General features: G+C 45.8%; 1 protein-coding gene across 1 annotated transcript in view; it reads right to left on the minus strand.

Annotated features, from left to right (window-relative positions):
* LOC310869936 (testis-expressed protein 2-like) overlaps positions 1–13,704 on the minus strand; it is a 33,268-nt gene that overhangs the window by 4,596 nt on the left and 14,968 nt on the right. Inside the window, exons 3-11 of the mRNA XM_083780925.1 lie at positions 13,180–13,334; positions 12,261–12,606; positions 9,042–9,242; positions 6,906–7,257; positions 6,107–6,321; positions 3,453–3,668; positions 2,846–2,945; positions 1,454–1,571; positions 390–530 (exon numbers count right to left, since the gene is read on the minus strand). Of these exons, the coding sequence (XP_083637051.1) occupies positions 390–530; positions 1,454–1,571; positions 2,846–2,945; positions 3,453–3,668; positions 6,107–6,321; positions 6,906–7,257; positions 9,042–9,242; positions 12,261–12,606; positions 13,180–13,334 (1,844 nt within the window). The remainder of the gene's footprint in view (positions 1–389; positions 531–1,453; positions 1,572–2,845; positions 2,946–3,452; positions 3,669–6,106; positions 6,322–6,905; positions 7,258–9,041; positions 9,243–12,260; positions 12,607–13,179; positions 13,335–13,704) is intronic.

Genomic DNA, 13,704 nt, shown 5'->3' on the forward strand with positions numbered 1-13,704 from the left:
AAAATAATTTGGCGACCCCCCATAGGGGTCGCGACCCACGGGTTGAGAACCCCTGATATAGGGTATCTTTGGCTTTATAGACTTCAGCATGGGGTGAGAAAAGGTTGATATAGGGTATCTTTGGCTTTATAGACTTCAGCATGGGGTGAGAAAAGGTTGATATAGGGTATCTTTTGCTTTATAGACTTCAGCATGGGGTGAGAAAAGGTTGATATAGGGTATCTTTAGCTTTATAGCCTTCAGCATGGGGTGAGAAAAGGTTGATATAGGGTATCTTTAGCTTTATAGCCTTCAGCATGGGGTGAGAAAAGGTTGATATAGGGTATCTTTAGCTTTATAGCCTTCAGCATGGGGTGAGAAAAGGTTGGGGAAGGTAATAAACGACGTACCCATCGGCCACCGGCGGCGGTGAGGTTTTATCTCCCAGAGTGCCCTGGGGCTCAATGGGAGGGGCTTCTTCTTCGTCGGACGAGCCGGCGCTGGAGGACTCTTCATCGCTGTCAGCCAGAACACACAGCCTGGGTTTGGACCTGGAGAACACACACACACACACACACACACACACACACACACGCGCGCGCACACGCACGCGCACACGCACACGCACGCGCACACGCACACGCACACGCACACACGCACACACGCACACACACACACACACACACACACACACACACACTGAACTGAACCAAATGGAACCTTCTGGGTTCCATTTGTACGCTCTCATGTCCTGCATGTATCTGGACACAGCTGGCTAAAGGCCCACACAGGGACTGGGCCTTTTTTAGCGGCTAAAGGATGTTTCCCAAAGGACCAATTGTTATGGGTCACTGACAACCAAAGTTTATTTTCCTACATTTAAAATATATATATATCTCAAAAGATTCATTTTTTAATAAAAGAAAATGTATAATAATAATAATAATAAAAACAAACAAACAAATCTAAGAAATTCAACAAATAATAATAATAATACAAATAGTAACGATAATAGCCAATCCAAAAGCTCGCAATGCGGCACGGACTCGAAGCGACACGCCGTGCGCTTGGAGATCTGCTATTTTCTCCAGCTAAAACGTTTGGGAACCAGAGCTTTAGCCTCACCCTATTGGACAGCTCTGTGGGAACCAGAGCTTTAGCCTCACCCTATTGGACAGCTCTGTGGGACACAGTGGGGGGTTCTCTCACCCTATTGGACAGCTCTGTGGGACACAGTGGGGGGGTTCTCTCACCCTATTGGACAGCTCTGTGGGACACAGTGGGGGGGTTCTCTCACCCTATTGGACAGCTCTGTGGGACACAGTGGGGGGTTCTCTCACCCTATTGGACAGCTCTGTGGGACACAGTGGGGGGGGGGTTCTCTCACCCTATTGGACAGCTCTGTGGGACGGTGGGGGGGGGTTCTCTCACCCTATTGGACAGCTCTGTGGGACGGTGGGGGGGGTTCTCTCACCCTATTGGACAGCTCTGTGGGACAGTGGGGGGGGTGCCCAGCCTGCAGAGGTTCATCTTGGTCTGCAGGGTCATCTGAATGCAGCCCGTGTAGAACACCTCCATCTCCAACCACAGGCCTGAGAGAGAGAGAGAGAGAGAGACAAGGAACAATTAAGCTTTTAACCCATTCTGACCTGAGATCAGATTCTAAAAATGTCAGTCGTTCTTCGATTTTTCAAAAAATAGCAGACCTACAAGCTCGTAGCGCTATGAGCTTGTAGATCTGCTATTTTTCAATAGCTAAAGCATAACATGATGCTAACACCAAAATGGGTTCCCGTTCAGAATGGGTTAAGAGACGACTAAAGACCAAACTCTTTAAACAAAGTACAGTTTTTACCTCTAGGCTTTATGCCCTCATTATGTTGGTTATGTTTCTGCTTTCCTCTTAGATCTTTTCTTACAGTGGCGCGACAATTTTTAATGCAAATGTTTGTGCATTTGTGTAAATACAATTTATTTATTATTATTATTATTATCAGTCCTACAACCTGGAAGTGAGTGAGTTCACGGTTCACGGTGGCCATTCATTCGTACGGCCGAGCTACACCAGAGAATGTGCGCGTGACGCATGCATACGCTCCTGGCTACACCACATCTGCGGGCGCGCCGCGCGCACATTTGCTCAATTTGTTGAGACAATATAATATAGCACACATGCGCACATTTTGCGCATGCATATCCGGGGCTCGCTCTATCCGTGCGTCTTTTGTAGCCGGTATCGTTGACATAGATTGGATCTTTCCAAACGCGCTGTACGCGCACAGTAAATTCCAATGCAGGTATACGGGAATATGGGCGTTATGCTACATTATACAGGTCGTTTCGAGGAAGCAATCTGATTGGTTGAAACAGCCTTCTAGCCGTGGTTCAAACGAGCACCACTCCACACCTAATCAAAACAAAGAATTCAGCTGCTCTGTTTTCCTAGAGCGCAGCAAACTCGGTGGCTATTAGCTAGTTTCTTTGGACATTTGTGGTCGTAGTGACTACATCTGTCATTCAAAAAATATGTTTTTTCAGCAATTTTCTTAGTTTTCTTAGTTTTCTTCAGTGATGCTTGCAGAACTCGACTCCGTCTCATTCCTGACCGCATCACTGTCGTGGCAATAATCACGTTAAACCACACCCTCTCGTGTAATATTGCTTAATTCAGACAGAGCTACAAAACAGCCATGTAGTGACCAAGTCGCTGTTGGAAGTGTGGCTCTCAAGCCACGCTGTAAATGAAAAGGGCATGGAAACTAAGTCGCCCTGTTTACAAAATAGCAAAGAAAAACAGCCGGTCAGCAAGCACACAACACATGGCACCTAGCTATGCTCATTGATTATAATTATTACAGAAAATTACCTCTGTGGTCCAGGGAGGGTTTGGACGTGCTGAGGACCACGGGCAGACAGGTGCCCATGTCCAGGTCAGCCAGGGTCAACTCATTCATGAAGTACGGCAACTGGAAACACAAATAAGCCTTCTGTGTAATTCATATAATAAATCATCTTAATAGTATTAGCAATTAGTTTCAAGTCAAGAGTCCAAATACTGTCATTTACGTTTTGTAAACTTTCCCGATATTGGGGTGTGGATATGCTCTAATATTTACTGTTAGAATACACAATTTATTCCATGAATCGACCATGAAAATATCCACATGGGACAACTGTCCGTGCCACCCAAACAGGTACAGGAAAACCTCTGTGGGACTATATAAGTCAGTGTGAAATTAATTCCTTCCTTGAGAGAGAGAGAGAGAGAGAGAGAGAGAGAGAGAGAACAGAGGGAACAGCATTTTATGGGATGTTGTGGCACAGAGAAAGAGTGCATTGTCAGCATGCACGCACACACTAACACAAACCTTTCTGCACACGCTATAAGAGAAAACCGCAGTGCTGATGCTCCTAATGTCATGCCATTTGACCTGTCTGTCTGTCTGTCGTCCGTCTGTCTATCTCGGTCTCACCCTGATCTTGCTGAGTTTCTTCTGGAGTTTGTGCGCCACCTGGTCCGACCAGTACTTCTCCCGCAGGAAGTCCCAGAAGATCCTCCCCACCAGAGAGTTGACCCAGGCGGGGTTGGCCTCTGAGGAGGAGCCCCCTCCCCCGGACCCCCCGGAGCCATGCTGGGGAGGAGGGTCCCCTCCAGCCCTGCTGCCAGAGACGCTCTCATCACTAGGGATCTGCATGAGAGAGAGAGAGAGAGAGAGAGAGAGAGAGAGAGAGAGAGAGGAGGGGGGAGAGGGATAATATTGACAGAGGGAGAGGAGAGAAAGGTAGAGAGAGTCAATAGTTGTTTTTATTTTTTTGGTGATTTAAACCCTTTTTTCTCCCCCAATGTAGTCGTTGCAAGATTTGTTACACCCCGTTTCCTTCCTTCCTTCCTTCCTTCCTTCCTTCCTTCCTTCCTTCCTTCCTTCCTTCCTTCCTTCCTTCCTTCCTTCCTTCCTTCAAGATCTGCTATTTGTGCTGAATGTTCCCCCCAGAATAGGGATGCTGGAGTGGTTAAAGGTGATATAGACAAGTTTCCAGTGTTTGTACACAGAAGTGAGTGAGTGTTTCCAAACAAATGCATATCTAGCTCCACCCCCCTCCCCCCCTCATTCTATTGGCTGAGCCAGGTCACTTCAGGCTATGGGATTGTTGTTGCTGCTGGGACGGACGGTATGGATATTGCGCTCGTATGGCTAAATATGACATTACAAAATTATGAATTTCTATCGATATCTTAGTTACAACAATGACATTGAGTTGACATGTTTTTTTAAGGGTAACTGTAGCATAATCGCAATATCACACCGAGTCCCGCAAATGAGGAAGTAGGAAGTAGAGGAGACTCACTGGCTCTCAATTCAATTCTCTTTTATTTGTAATCGTGCATATAAAACATATTGCCCCTCAAATGCCCCATGCCACTACAGCATCGTTCATTCATGTGAACTACTCTGTCCACGGTTATTCATTGCAATGAAGAAAAATCGCTATGATGATCCGCGACGGCCTGTCACCGTTGGCGAGCACGGGTTGAATGCATGCTTCAAGCCGGCCGGCAGGCAGGCAGGCAGTCGCCGCGGCGGTGCAGGGTGAAATACTATTACTCACTTCCACTTCCACCATTTCAACAAAAGCACATACAACCCACTACACATGAACGAGAATGATATTGATGTAGGCCTAAACAGGAGATTTTATTGGGGTCTGAGTTGTTCTGTGACTAAGGATCCTGAGTTCTGTGGGGTGCTTATTGCTGCTGGTGTTGTTCAGTTTCACACCACCCAACCATGCACTATACATAGCGATTCTCATAATTTCAATAGGCTTACATATTAAATCATAAACATACTATTTCACATGAACAATGTTAGTGAAACTAAGATATGGGGATAATATTATACATTGCAATTGAAATCGCATCGCGATCGCATTTTCATTATAATACTGCAGTGCTGGGTTGAACACACCGTCACAGCCTCGCGCTGCAATTGGCTAAAAGTTTAAATCCCCTAGTAGTAAACTGTAGTGGATATAAACAGCGCATTCAGCCACAGGGGGGGAAAGGGGGAGTGTGCTGTTGCAGGAGAACACCTCAGCATCATAATATAGGGAAAGATACAGGGGGGAAAGGCCAAAAGAATACATTTATATATTTTTTAAATTATGGCTGAAAACTTGTCTATATCACCTTTAATCATCAAGTCTAAAGTTATTTTAAATCTGTCCTCGTGCCATTCTGTATGATATACTGTACATATTTGCATACTGTACCCACTGTACCCTAATATGACATAAACGTAAGGTTGTAAGTGGTGGTGACGTGGATGAAAATGTGACAGGGGTATAGCCATGAGAGAAAAAAAACGAAAAAAAAAACGTTTGAGAAGCACTGCTAGTACTTAGTTTAGACAGTTTTTGGTTTAGACTACCGGTAGTCATTGGTTAGACCACTCATTAGTCATACAACTACAACCTATCTCAAACCCTCACCCTAAACCTAACCTCCCACGGGGCAGCACACCTAAACCTAACCTTAACCCATGTCTAACCAATGACTAGTCTAAACTATAAGCCACTCCCAGACAGTCGGACAGTCAGACAGCTTCAAGGAGATGCAAGATGCAGCTTACGGCACGCGTCCCCTCCGGGTTTTAAAACAGCTGGTGGATGGAAATGAAGCTCGCATGCGGCCGCGACATAACGAGCCGGCAGAAGAACATAAAGCGCTTTGCCGACGCTGCAAAGTTTCAGCCGCGCACGAGCTTCATTTCATCCAACAGCTGTTTATCCTATTCTCGGGGCGGGAACCCCTTTTTTTTTGCATTATGTTATGCTTTAGCTATTGAAAAAATAGCAGATCTACAAGCCCGATGCTGCGCTACGGGCTTGTCGGGCTAGGTTTTTCAGAAAACTGTCAGGATTCAGAAGGCATTTGTAGAATCGTCCTCATGTCTAAATGTGTTAAACATCCAGAAGAGACGTGTGCTGTACGCTGCATCTTGCATCTTCTTGAAGCGACTGTCTGGGAGGAGCCATAGCGGCCGTTCTAACCATACCTGAGCCACAACTACAGCCCCATTATTAAGTTATAGTCAAAAGTTTGATGTTATTTTTTATTATTTTTCACCTTCTTCCGCGCTGTGGGGCTTCCCTGGTCACTGGGAGGCGAAAGCGGTCCCACCAGCCAGGGGCTGGGGGTGGGGCTACCGCCTCCTCCCGAGCCAATGAGATTAGACATGTAGGAGTCGTAGTCCAATGGGAGCCTCTCCTTCACGGCTCCCGGCAGCTCCCTCAGCTCCTCGGTGCTTCCTCTGACAGCGTCTCCACCGGCACACACCACCTCTGAGGAATAAAGAACACATGTTAAAGGAGAGGAGAGGAGAGGAGAGGAGAGGAGAGGAGAGGAGAGGAGAGGAGAGGAGAGGAGAGGAGAGGAGAGGAGAGGAGAGGAGAGGAGAGGAGAGGAGAGGAGAGGAGAGGAGAGGAGAGGAGAGGAGAGGAGAGGAGAGGGAGAAGAGAAGAGAAGAGAAAGACTGCAAAGCTGTTGCTTTTGTTGCTACATTCGCCAGTGTTGTTTTTCGCAGCACATTTCTATTTTAGTTTTAGTCGTAGTCTCTTGAAACGTTTTCATTTAGTTTGAGTCACATTTTAGTCACCTGGGATGTGAAACGATTAAGGCCGTACGTTCTCTAAACAAACATTACAAAAAAAATCCCATAGAGCTTGTCTTCCACATGACGTCATCTTCAAAAACCATATATATTCATTGGAGGAGGTGGCCCGGACGGTTAACTCTCCCCCGTTCCTGTCTGTCTACTGTCACTATAGCAATAAAGGCCTAAAAAGCCCCAAAAAACAAATCTTAAAAAACAAAACAAAAAAAGCAACATTTCCGCTCCGCGCGGCGCCGTGCTGGACCATCTCACCCGGCCTGGACTCCTCCCTGCTCGGACTGCCCCGGTCGTTGGCCCCGGCGCCCCCGCCGCCGGCCCTGGAGGCCGACAGGAAGTGCTGGAACCACTCCTCCTTCTCCCTTCCCGTGCGTCCAAACAGGTAGAGAACCCGCGGCAGGGGGTCCGGCAGTGGGGAGGCGGCGGCGGGGGTCTGTCTCTCCTCCTCCTCCTCCTTCTTCTCCTCCCCCTCCTCCTCTGGCTGCTGCAGACCCTCCTCCAGGAGGCTCTCCTCCTCCCCGACCTCCCCCTCGGCCAGGGCAACGCAGATGGGGTACTTCTTGTTCCACACCCTCTTCCGGGCCAGGATGTGGGGCAACAGAGACACCTGGGGGGGGGGCAGAGGTTTACCTATGTTTCTGTATCAGTGGTGCTCAATATTTCATGTCAAGGACCCCACAAATGATATGTAATTGCAGCCGCCGACCCCCCATCTGAAAATATGGTGTTGCAGGGACACCCCCCCCCCCCCCCATGCAGAAGCAAAGACTTGAGTTAAAAAATGTTCTCTCTGAAGGAATAAATATTCAAAGATTTGCGACACATTTTGACGATCTTTCAAAAATAGCAGACCTACAAGATCATAGCTCGGCAGTCGGTGGCGCGCTATGAGCGTGTAGATGTGCTATTTTTCAAAAGCTACAGCATAACATGATGCTTTAAAACACCAAAAGGCGTTCCCGCCCAGAATGGGTTTAAGGAAAGTAAAATTGTGATTATTTTTGCCTTTTTGTTGAAACTTAACTGTTCTTTGTGGTGTAACAAACTTTTCTTTGACTGAACTGCAAATAAAACGTTTGAGAACGGCACGTACTCGTGGACTCATGCTGTGCCACAGTGTCATAGTAAATCAGTGTCATACATATTCTGAAGAAAATGGTAAACGGTGCATTTATATTGCACTTTTATCCAAAGCGCTTTACATAGATTGTGCATTACATTCACACATTCACACGCCGATGGCAGAGGAACCAATGCAAGACAACAACCTGCAATTAGGGGCGGCGGTGGCTCAGGGGTAGAGTGCCTGGATGGTAACCGTGAGGTTGCCAGTTCGAACCCGGGCTCCCCCAGAGTTACTGTCGAAGTGTCCTTGAGCAAGACACTGAACCCCTAATTGCTCCTGATGTGCTAGTTGGTGCCTTGCATGGTTTCCGCTGCCATCGGTGTATGAATGTGTGTGTGAATGGGTGAATGTAATGCACAATCTCTGTAAAGCGCCTTGGATAAAGGCGCTATATAAATGCACCATTTACCATTTACCATTTAGTAGTTCAGAGTCTTGCTCAATTAAGGACACTTCGACACTAAGGGGGAGCCCAGGATGGAACTGGGGACTCCGCTCTACCGGCCAATCTACCCCTGAGCCACCCAGTTGCCGAATGTCAAGTCTCCAGGTTTTCTTATGAGGGCCCTCATAAGAAAACCTGGAGACTTGACATTGGTAAATGGGGTCTTATGATCAAAATAAGAACCTTATAATTGGTGTGTAAAAAGAGAAAATCGCAAATATGCCACGGACAAGGACAAGTCTTTGCCACGTTCACGTTTGTGTGTGTGCACGGAGTACAGATATATTGATGACCCGCGCTGGGACAGAGGACAGGTGTCGTCACCTGGGTGGCGACACGTCCGTGTCAGGTGACAAAGAGGGTGTCAACAGCAGGGAGGAAGGTGGAGAGTTCACCTTTCCCTGAGTGTGCGCGTGCGTGCGTGTGTGTGCGCGCGTGTTACTGTACTTGTGAGGACCAAATATCCCGACAAGTATAGCAGAATTGTGAGAAATAAATGTTCTGGTCCTCACAAAAAATAAAACATATGGTTTCATGATTACAAAAGAGGTTAGGTTTAGGGGTTTTAAGATTAAATTAAATTGTGAGTTAAATGGGATTCATATAGTTGCCGGCAAGTGGAAAAAGAGACGATCCGGAATGTTTCGGCTTGAGGCTTATACAGTTAAAAATGTCCGAAATGTAAAAAGAAAAGGCATTCAGATAATCGTCATCCTAAAATGTTGATGTCCTCACAAGTATAGAAATACAAACGTGTGTGTGTACTGTGTGTGCGTGCGTGCGTGCGCCAGCCAGCCAGCCAGCCAGCCAGCACCCTGACCTTGCAGTTGGCCAGCTGGTAGGTGCATGAGTGCACAAACACAGCCTCGTGGGGTGGCTCGTCGAAAGCCGCCGTCCGGGGGACGTTGGCGCGCGGGTAGGCCAGGCGCAGCCGGCTGCCCTCCAGGGTGGCGAACACCGAGTGGGTGAGAGAGGGCTGGTACGCCTCCGGGTCGTAGCTGAACATCTCGTTCATCCAGCCCTGGAACCAGAGAAGTATAATGCTATTTATTTACCAACTGACTTCATATATATAGGATCAACACAAACATGTCTCTGCGTTTTACGGTTCTTCCCCCTTTCTAATTTTTTATCACACGATTGTGCAACCCAGTTTTTTTCACTCAGTGCCAATTATCTAATGTAATCCTGGTCGCTACACTTCCTCTGCCAACCCGGGGGGGGGGGGGGGGGGGGCAGCGGACTGACTTCATGCCTCCTTCACGTGGAGGGACACGTTATTCCAACCAGTTCCTTTCCCCTCCATCAGGCGCCCCGGCTGGCCAGGGGGAGGTAGTTTTAGAGACCAGGATTACTGCATGTTTTTGTGAGGGTACCTACCTACCCTAGGGGACACGGGGAGAACATGCAAACTCCACACAGAAAGGCCCTTTCGCCAACCCCACCTCGGGTATGGGCACTGATGACGCGGAGGAGGGAACACGCTCCCAGCGCCCACAGCGTCCCCAGTGGGAATCGAACCCAGGACCTTCTAGCTGTGAGGCGACAGCACTACCGACTGTGCCACCGTGCCCCTGCATTTTACGGTTCTTGAAAAAATAAACCTTTTTATCATCCTCTAGCATTATAAAATATCACTTTTGAACAGGCATGTAACGCGTATCTTTAAAGATACAATTATTTTCTCTTACACAAATCCAGTATTTTCTTTATCTTTTAAAGGTATATTCAGTGATTTCACTCAAAAAACCTTAGGTTTAGTTTTTGGCTGGGACCTAAGCCTTTCATCCAATCAGGATAGAGAGCCAAAAACGAAACCTAAGGTTTTTTGACCCCCAGGGGTTAACTGGGGATAACTCCTTATATGGTCAGCACACTCTATAGTAGAGAAGATTATCACAACAAAACAAAAAAATAAGTGATATTTGAATTAAGTGAAATCACTGAATATACCTTTAATGTTCTTCTCTAATTCTCTTTTCAATACAATAGAAAATTCTTATCATTTCTCTTACAAAGATCCTGCATTTTCTTCTCTTCAACTCTTTTCCCCCCCAGCTGTGCATCACGAATGCAAAGCAAATTGCAAGTTAAATTGTCACCAGTTTGACTCAATTTTAATCGATCCACGATATATGCGGCTTTAGTGTTAGGCTCATAATCATAATGTCATACGATTATCCAATTTACAAACTACATAATTTAGCAGATCTATGCTCCCCTAGTCAACAAATAACTGGGTATTTGGTCATATAAGGTGCAGCGGAAATGATTAATTGCTTCAATGTAACTATAGGATAACAGGTTGTCTAAAGTCTGAACAATATGCAGCATACACATTCTCTCAGCCTCAGGCAAACCATATGAATATCTACAGTCTAAATAACATGTCTAAGTAACAACAAGCATACAAAGTATAATCTCTATCAAAAATCACACCCGTGTGTGAACTGAGTGGTGCAGATTCTAAAAATGTCTTCTACATCCTGACAGTTTTCTGAAAAAGCTGTTTCTATGTCAGTGGTTCTTCGATTTTACTCGGTCTGTGTCTTATAGGAGGGCTGTGGGCAGTTCTAAAACCGTCCTCCAGTGACATTATCGATGGGGAATATAAGCTAATAGAAACTGCAGGCTTTCTAGTCCTGAAAAGTTGAAATGGAATCGTTCTTATGATAATGAAAATCTAAACATTTTTGTAAAAAAATATCGTGTTTAATTTTAATGATGATGTCACTGGAGGACGGTTTCTGAACTGCCCACAGCCCTCCTATGAGACGCAGACCGAGTAGAAAAACATTGTGCCATTTTATCATGATTATTAGTGAGGACCTATTATATGAAGATAGGTTGAAAAGTGGTGAAGTGGTCCTTTAAGAGCCGGTCCAGGCCTCTACAACACATTTGATTTGCCCTATACTTCCACCTGCTCATTTCCATGTAGGTAAATCAGTTACTTAGGGGGAAAAAAAGAAAAGAAAAGATTGGAGCAGCACTCTAGGTTTCTGTCCACTGCTTCAATCAGTGGAAATCAGTGTCAGTGTGTTATGCAACCGTGCTTGTGTTTCACTGTGTTTCACTTTAGCAACACTGCTGACCAAGTAAGGACTTCTTGGACATCTAATAAAATATGCACACTTGAACTTGGATCAAGTTTCAGCTGAATCAATATACACTCGAGTGCGCAGCATTCAACGTGTCCATAACGTGTTATATAATATCTTAGCACAATGTCTGTGCTAGCCGATACCGGTAACAAATACTGATAACAGAGAATGATATTTATAATTTATTATATTATAATAATACTAATAATAATAAAGAGAGATGTGTGAATGTAGGCTGGTTGTCACACACCTGTCCTGAGTACAACTAATTAAGGGCATGCATCTTCTTATTTCCAATATCAAAAGAACTAATGCATGGCAAGAACTGTGCACAGAACTTTGATAAAGAGAACTTATTCAGCTGTTGTCTATTTGGCAATAGCACACCCACAACACCACCTATAGAGCGTCACAGTCCCGCCCCCTTTCCAGACACAGAAAATAATTCCCCGTTCCTTTTCCTCATAGACTTTTCAAAAAGTATTTATTTAAAGACGTTTACGTTGACAAAGCCAACTCGAGTTGTGACAATAAACACAATGTTTTGGCCAATCAAATCATTTGTAAGAAGAAAAACAAAACCCAGCTGCCTTTTTCTTCTTCTTCTTTCTTTTTGTTGTTTTTCTGCTGGCCAGGGGGAGGCAGTTTAGAGACCAGGATTACTGCATGTTTTTTGTGAGGGTACCTACCCCCTTTCTTCTTCTTTCTAATTATTTGATCGGCCCAAAACATTGTGTTTATTGTCATGGTTTGTCACAACTCCAGTTGGCTTTGTTCTCGGCGTAAACGTCTTTAAATAAACATTGCTTGAAAAGTCTATGAGGAAAATGAGCAGGGAATTATTTTCCGGGTCTGGAAAGGGGGCGGGACTGTGACGCTCTATTCCTTGGGTGTGGTGATGTGCATGTGCGCGCACGTGCGCGTGTGCCTCTCACCTCCAAGACGTGCGGTTCTTTATTGAGCTCCTCGTCCGGTGGCTCGGCAGCCCGCGGCGGGCCGACCGGGCGACGCGAACAACGACGAGCCCTCGGGGGGTTGCCGTTGTTGCCTCGCCGAGGAGGGGCGAACACGAACACCACCACCAGGCCCAGCAGGAAGCCGCAGGCCAGCCCCACGGACAGGCCCGTCACGTAGGGCGGCAGCGGCAGCACCAGGACGCCGTAGGCCAGGAGGCCCACGCAGAAGAACCAGGCGTAAGGCAGGGACCCACCCGACCCCCGGGGGGGAGGAGGAGGGGGGGGGAGCACCACCAGGCTCCGAGGGCGAGGCCGTGGCGTAGGCCTGTAAAAAAAAATCGTTTCAAGTTAGAATCGCGATTCTAATGCCGTCCGATTCAGAATCGATTCTCATTTTCCAAAAATCATTTTTTTTTCTGTGCATGCAATGCATTATGGCCTGGGTTTCTGCATAGTGCATTTACTACCAGCTAAGCTAAGCCTGCCAATTGTATTTATTTTAATACTAATGTATTGTTCTGGTATTGAGTGAGAAGAGATTTTGTAACTTTTGTACTGGTTCAAATTTGTGCAAGCTAAATAAATGAGACATGTTCTTACTCTTGGATTTAACCTTTGTGTGTTTAAATCATTCAGTTGATAAAAACCTTTACAATTATACAAGCTTTTTACTAAATGTACTCTGCTTTCATGCCAGAAGACTGGAGTAGATTATGCTAAAATTCTATTTAATTGTTTTTAATAAAAAATAAAAAAAAAACTGCTTTAGAATCGGAAAAATAATCTTTTTTGAATCGAGAATCGGAAAAATCGAAAAGATCGTTTTTGAATCGTATCGTCACCCCAAGAATCGGAATCGGAATCGAATCGTGGGACACCTAAAGATTCGCAGCCCTACCGTGGCGGCCGCGGCGGCGGCGTCCTTCCCCTGGGCCCTCCTCGGCCCTGAAGCTGCACCACTTGAATGATGTCTCCGTACTCGCAGATCTCATAGCGGCCTCCGTCTCCTCCTCCTCCTCCTCCGCTCTGGCCGTGAGCCTCGGGCGAGTAGGGCTGCGTTTTATGAGTACAACATTTAAGTTGATTAATTGTCATGGAAAATATTGCGGTTATAACAAATTAATTGTATAAATATATTTTTTTGCAATGGAAAATTTTGAATGTGTATGAAGAGAAGGTTTATTTCTGTGTGGCTTTCAAGGGCTTTCAGTCCAATGGAAACAAATATCTGAAATATACAAAATGATGATAATAATTGCATACTTAAATAATTGCAAAAATAGCTGATCTACAAGCTTACAACACGTCACTTCATGATGTGCTGTAGACTTGTAGATCAGTTATTTCTGCTTTTGTTTACAGTATATTCGGAAAAATGTATGAACATTTCTCAACGTGGAAACGACAATGACAAAGAATTGTG

The sequence above is a fragment of the Protomyctophum parallelum genome, assembly GCF_964188405.1.
Source record: "Protomyctophum parallelum genome assembly, chromosome: 13".
NCBI lineage: Eukaryota > Metazoa > Chordata > Actinopteri > Myctophiformes > Myctophidae > Protomyctophum > Protomyctophum parallelum.